The sequence below is a fragment of the Psammomys obesus genome, unplaced genomic scaffold (assembly GCF_907164565.1).
Source record: "Psammomys obesus unplaced genomic scaffold, mPsaObe1.curated_primary_1811, whole genome shotgun sequence".
Classification (NCBI taxonomy): Eukaryota; Metazoa; Chordata; class Mammalia; order Rodentia; family Muridae; genus Psammomys; species Psammomys obesus.
Window position 1 is genome coordinate 13,059,333 of NW_026590062.1, and position 6,568 is coordinate 13,065,900.

General features: G+C 48.3%; 1 protein-coding gene across 1 annotated transcript in view; it reads left to right on the forward strand.

The window, feature by feature from the left end:
• Dnah10 (dynein axonemal heavy chain 10) overlaps positions 1-6,568 on the forward strand; it is a 116,330-nt gene that overhangs the window by 3,221 nt on the left and 106,541 nt on the right. The window contains exons 3-6 of the mRNA XM_055606020.1: positions 1,273-1,379; positions 2,348-2,456; positions 3,722-3,837; positions 4,382-4,604. Of these exons, the coding sequence (XP_055461995.1) occupies positions 1,273-1,379; positions 2,348-2,456; positions 3,722-3,837; positions 4,382-4,604 (555 nt within the window). The remainder of the gene's footprint in view (positions 1-1,272; positions 1,380-2,347; positions 2,457-3,721; positions 3,838-4,381; positions 4,605-6,568) is intronic.

The following is a 6,568-nucleotide window of genomic DNA, read 5'->3' on the forward strand; positions in this document are numbered from 1 at the left end:
CTTTTCCCTTTCTGTTTAAAAAAAAAAAAAAAAAAGCAAACTTAAAAAATGGCTTTTCATTTTAATATAAATGAAACTCTCTGTTGCTATCTTAAAAGAAGGTAATCAAGGAATCAAACCTTTCCTTTCATAACCTGATGACTTTCAGTTGCTCTTGTCTGGAAAGACTCATACTTTTTGCTGTTGAGCCTCGAGCTAGGTTCCTAATGACCAGCAGTTACCCAGACGTTCTTGCAGAGAACCCAAAGCTGCCAGAAAAGGCTCATTTGCTTCTGCGGCACAACCTACCTACCGTATTTCTGAGTTAATGCTCTGGCCATTTTAAGCTCTGAGGCAGCTCTGAGCATTTGAAACTTTTGGCGGCTGCTGGGGAAGCTAACGGCGTTATTCTCTTACCGTAGGCTGCTCCTCCGGCAGCTCAGTTTGCTCAAGAATCACCTGTTTCCTTGAAAGTTTCTTTTTTCTTTTCTTTTCTTTTTTCTTTTTTTGCTTTTCACCTTTTAGGCCCATACAGCCTTCTCCTCCTCCCGGCTCCCAGCCTCCAAGGCTGTGGGGCTTTGGCACTGAAAGTGTGCGATCAGGGCTGGGCGGCAACTGTGGAGAATGCTGACTCTTAGTGACCAGGTGCTCTCCCTTTACCAATGAGCTTTTTGCTTTCCAATCACTTCAACCTCTACCCGCAGATTTTCTAGTTGCGTTGCCAGCTCTGCAATCCTTTCAAACTATTCAACCATTCTCCTAACCTTTTTTAAAAATGGAATGCAGGAAGACAACGAAACAAAACTCCTGTGGGAGTAAAGCAGGAATAAAGCCAGTGGTAGAGGCCGCAGCAAACCTTATGCTCGCATCCTGAAACAGTATATTTCTCTTTCCATACCCTACTGTCTCCTGTATGGCATTAGCCATTATCATTATTTTAAGCCCAATGTCTGGGCCCCAACTCCAGGTCTTGCACATATGAGACAGGGGTCTACTGCTGAGTTACACCCTAGGTTCATGACTCTTGTTCAAAATATCTTGTAATGTTAGAAAAAAAAAAAAAGTCAGTGAAATCACATGCTGGACACCAGCGCCGATGCATACACCCGTGAGTCACATGGAGGATTCCAGGTGTGTGGCTGGCCTGCTGTGATGGCAGCTCTCTTGTCCTTTGCAGAACATGGGATGGGTCAGGAACCTATGGAGGCCAGAAACTGTCACGTGAGGCATCAGGATGATGGGAACCCCTCATCTCTGGCCATCTCCACTCATGCAGCGAATTGTGTCTTGCAGCCAAGTCTTTAAAGCCGGGAAGTTACTCCGTGGTTCCCTCCATGACCGGTGTGGACGAAGTTTATGATAATGCAGAGGGAGAGACCATCGACAGGCTCTATAGCAAGGTGCGCCCTGCTCTCCCCGCACTGGCACAGGGGCTCAGGGGTCACTCTCAAGACAGAGTGATAGGCACAGAGCCCGCGAGGGACAACGGTGTGTTAGGGTGGGCATTCCAGGACCCGGTGCTGAGACTTTACAGAACACCCTTAGCTTGGTTGACGGGCTGGGACTCACTGGGACCAGAAAAGGTATCCCAGGAGTTACGGCTTACTGAGAAAGGAGGGTGCCATTATAGAGGGGCACGCATGTGGTGAACAGACACACATGCAGGCAAAACACTCCTACGTGTAAACTATAAAAGTCTTTTAAAAGCCCCCAACCTTTATCTCTTTAAATTATATTTTCTTATTTTATTTGTATGGGTGTTTTGCGTGCACCCATGACCGTGCTCTACATGCAGACCTGGTACCATAGGTATGTGTACCATGTGCATGCAGTACCCATGGAGGCCATAAGAGGGCATCAGGACATCTGGAACTGTAGTTGCAGATGCTTGTGAACTGTCACGTGGGCGCCGGAAACTGCATGGGTTCTCTGGAAGAGCAGCCAGTGCTCTTAACGACTGAATGATCTCTCCAGCACCAATAAATAAATCTTTTAAAAAGAAATAATCACACACACACACACACACACAGAGAGAGAGAGAGAGAGAGAGAGAGAGAGAGAGAGAGAGAGAAAGACAGGCAGGGACAGACAGACAAACCAAAGCCTAATTCACATCAAAGCCCCCAAACACCAAACCAAACAACTAGCCACAGGCAGCAGCTTCTTCCATTGGGCTACCTCTCCAAAAACTTCAACCTTTCCCAGCTCAGCTCATCCCAGTGTGCTGTGTGGTTAGTAGAAGATGCAGGGTCAGGGTCAGGGGGTCTAGACGTGAATTAGCTCTTCTGGGGCCACCTTCTCAGCCATGAGAGGAGCATGCTCTACTGAGCATGCGCCTGCCGGCCCAATGGCGTCCTGTCTTTTTCAGAGGCTCGTAAAGCGCATCGTCAACAGGCTGGACCTGCACGTGTGCTGCACCCCCATTCCCGAGGAGTTTCTGAACCAGAATGTGGTGTTCTTCCTCAGAAGCACAAAAGGTACCTTCACGCTGCGTTGCGTGTGCGCATGCCCGTGTGATGGGGATGGGAGGGACGTGCACAAGCGTGTGGCGGGCAAGGTTGACGTGAGGAATCGTTCTTCAGTGCTGTGTCATGGGCACAGTCTCCCCCACCCCCTTCTCGAGACAGGGTTTCTCTGTGTAGCCTTGGCTGTCCTAGACTTACTCTGTAGACCAGGCTGGCCTCAAACCCAGAGATCCACCTGCCTCTGCCTCCCGGAGTCTTTTAATCAAACTCAGAGAGGACTGACAGGGCTGGTCTCACTGGCCACCTCACGCTGGGCGCATCCCCTTTCTCTGCCTCCCGAGGCTGGAATTACAGTGGCTCACCACACACACTGGCCTTGGCAGAGGCTTCCAGGGATCCCAGCCCTGGGCTTCATGCTCATGTGGGAAGTGCTTTAACTACCAAGCCGTCTCTCCAGCCCCGAAGATATGTGTGTTTTAAGATTTATTTTCTTTAATTTTATGTGGATGGGTGTTGTCAGAAGAGGATACCAGATCTTCTTTTAGATGGTCATGAACCACCATGTGGTTCTTGGGAATTGAACTCAGAACCTCCAGAAGAACAGTCAGTGCTCTGAACTTCTGAGCCATCTCTCCAGCCCCTGAATTCAAATCTTGTGCAAGAGTAACAAGTGCTCTCACTGGCTGAATCATCTCTTCAGCGCCTAAATACATAACATTTAAAATACAACCTTTCAAGCAAGGCTATTGTGGTGAATGCCTTAAATTCCAGCACTCAGGAGGCAGAAGCAGGTGGATCTCTGTGAGTTTGTGGCCAGCCTGGTCTACAGAGTAAGTTTCAGAACAGCTAAGCCTACATAGAGAGATGCCGTTTCCAAAAAACAAATATATATAAATTTATATTTATACATATTTGTATTTTATATTTTTATATATAATACATATATTTATAAAATATATTTTTATATATTTATATAGAGAATGTATTGTATATATATAATTTTTAAATTTCTTATCCCCAAGACCCCTTGTTAATACCATAATGTAAAGTACCTAACAACTTTACAACCGCCACAGCCTTTAAAAACTCCAACAAGTTAAACGTTCCATGTAGGCTATTGTAGTCTCATTTGCCTGAGGTTGGCTTAGCTCCAGGTTGGCCTGTCTTTATCTGCTGACTTTGTGAGCAGAGCCTCTGAGAGGAAGGAGAGATCCCGGGACACACGGGAATGTCCCCACCACCCACCCACTCAGTGCTCAGGGTCTGTGTTTGTTTAGATGCAATCCCCGAAGCCAGTGACATGAAAGAAGCCATGGAAATTATGCCAGTGACCCTGGAGTATGGCATCATGAACGCTAACGTGCTGCAGTTCTTGAGGGACATCCTCTGCCAGGTAACCGTGGCTCCTACAGAGACCCTACCATACAGTGGCTGCTTCCAAAGAAGGGCGGAGCGTTTGGTCCTGGTGACAGATGTGCTCGTTCATTTAACATCTGTTTGTTTTGAGACAGAGTCTCTACTCTGTAGCCCTGGCAGGCCCAGACTAGCTTTGAATTCCTGCCCCTGCTTCTCCAACGCTGGGATCACAGCCGTGGGCCCCCACACCAGGCCTCTGGGTGACTTCTGAGAACAGAGGCACTGGCTACTTGAGCCAACTAAGCTGTTCATTATAAAGTATCCTCAGAGTGAAGCCGAATTCATTCTGAGAGGTCTCGTGTTACAAGACCAGCAGATCAGGGGCATCCACGGTGACTTTTGTTCTATGGAAATCCTCCATATCTCAACATGCAGCCCCGGCTGCCTCCCACTACGACCCTCTCGTCTAAGCCTCCTGAATGCTGGGATAGCAGATGTGCCTGGCACCAGTTTGACATCTGCCAACCTAACGCAGCCGGAGCCCCTGGGTGACTTTACTGTATTGAATTGTGCACTTGCAGATTTTCATGCCCGCACTGTCCTTCAGCCAGCACAAGCTGGAGGCAGGCCACGGGGCAGCGCCTGCAGAAGCCCATGAAGTTTCTTCTCCCGAGGCGGCAGAGTTGCCCGGTGTGCCTGGGGAGACGATGGAGTACCACAGCGTCCAGCTGATCCGTGATGAGTTCCTGATGAATCTTCAAAAATTTGTGAACAACATCCAAAGGACCATGCAGCAGCTTGAAGGTGTGTTCCGTCCCCTCCCTCCCTTCCCACTCATGAAGAACTGACGATTTATCCAAGAAAGGCAGTGCAGATGTTCTGAATGCTTATTAACTTTGTTTGTTTTAATTTGTGATTTTTGTTTGACTTTCTGTTTGTTTGTTTGAGACAGGGTTTCTCTGTGCAACTCTGGCTGTCCTGGAGCTTACTCTATAGACCAGGCTGGCCTCAAACTCACATATCTGCCTGCCTCTGCCTCCCAAGTGCTTCGATTAAAAGCATGGCCACCACCGCCCAACAATTTGTGATATTTTAAACATATTATTTTATGTGTTTGGGTGTTTACATTCAGTACCTGCATAGGCCAGAAGAGGGCACTGGATTCCCCGGAACTGGTGTTACAGGCTGTTGTGACCCATTATGTGGGTGCTAGAAATCTAACCCAGGTCCTCTGGAAAAACAGCCAGTTGCTCTTAACCACTGAGCCATCTTGTCTCTTCAGACAATTTTTTTTTTTTTTTTTTTTTTTTTTGCGACAGGGTATCTTGTAGCCCGATTGGTGACATCTTTCTGATCATCCTGCCTTTACTCTCCAGGTGCTAAGATTATGGCCATGTGCTGCAGTGCTCAACTTTTACAGTGCTAGGGGTTTAACCTTGGGCCATGCACATGCTAAGCAAGAGCTCTACCCATTGAGCCACACCCCCAGCTCAGTAATTCTTGTTTCTACCCTCACTGGAAGCTAGATTGTTTGGAAGTAGAATGGTGAGATCCCTGTGGTGACAGGGCGGCCCTGTGCACTCCCAACTGTGGCAGAAGGGAGCACTCAGAGACAGCGAGGCCTGTAGAAGAGGGTAGGGCCATTGTCGAGGCCTCTCCAGAGGAGGTGGCATTGGGTGTCCTGGAAAAGCTGCATTTAGCCCCTGACAGGAGCTCAGGTGACACACTGTCACTGTCCTCGGATGGGCAGACCCTGCCTGCTCCCTCCCCCTCTCACTGAGTTCCAGAGCCTGGGGTAATGGAAAGCAGGGGTGGGCAAGCAGAAAGCATGGAGGAGAGAGACTGGCTGCATGAGTTGCCCTGGGTGCTCACATTTAGGGGCTCAGCCAGGGAAAAGGTGACGGAGCCCTTAGCATCCAGGAAAGCCGGTATATTGGCACTATTACTTGAGGGGGGCCAGCTCTTCCTAACTCTCCGAGAGCATGGTTTGGGGTGGGGTTGCGCCAGTGTGCGCAATTCCTGGTCAGGTGTTGTCCTCGGGAGTCATTTGCTTTCTGTTTTTGAGATAAGGTCTCTCACTTGACAACTGGACTAGGCTGGCTGGTCACTGAGCCCCAGGGATCCACCTGTCTCCACTTTGGGATTACAGGAGTGAGCCACAGTTCTTGACTTGTGTAGGAGCTCTGGGGGTCTAAACTCATGTCCTTCTGCTTGCATGGCAAGCCCTTTAGCCATGGAGGCATGGCCCTAGTCCCAGCGTTTTATGTGCCTGAAGTGTTCCTTGACCTGGAGCTTTCCTTGCTGGTTGCTATGTTTAGTTCTGAGACCTCTCATCCCCACTGCTTTTTTCAGAGCATTCTGTTCTTGTTGAACGGACACACATTATCTCCAGTCTCTGAATCAAAGAATCAGGGTTTAATATTTTCTTCTTTACATTATCTTGGTAATGTAAAGGAACACCCTACCCCTGATTTATTTTTATTTTATATTGGGTGTTTTTTCTTTTTAAGGATTTATTTTACTTTTTGTGTATTTGTGTGGGTGGTGGGGGAGTACACATGAGTGCAGATACCAGTGGAGGCCAGAAGAGGGCATCAGATATTCTGGAGTTACAGGGGTTGTGAACTGATCAATATGGTTGCTGGGAAGGGACCTCAGGTCCTCTGTAAGAGCATGGACATTTCTTTTCCTTCCTTCCTTTCTTCCTTCCTTCCCTTTCCCTCCTTCCTTCCTTCCTTCCTTCCTTCCTTCCTTCCTTCCTTCCTTCC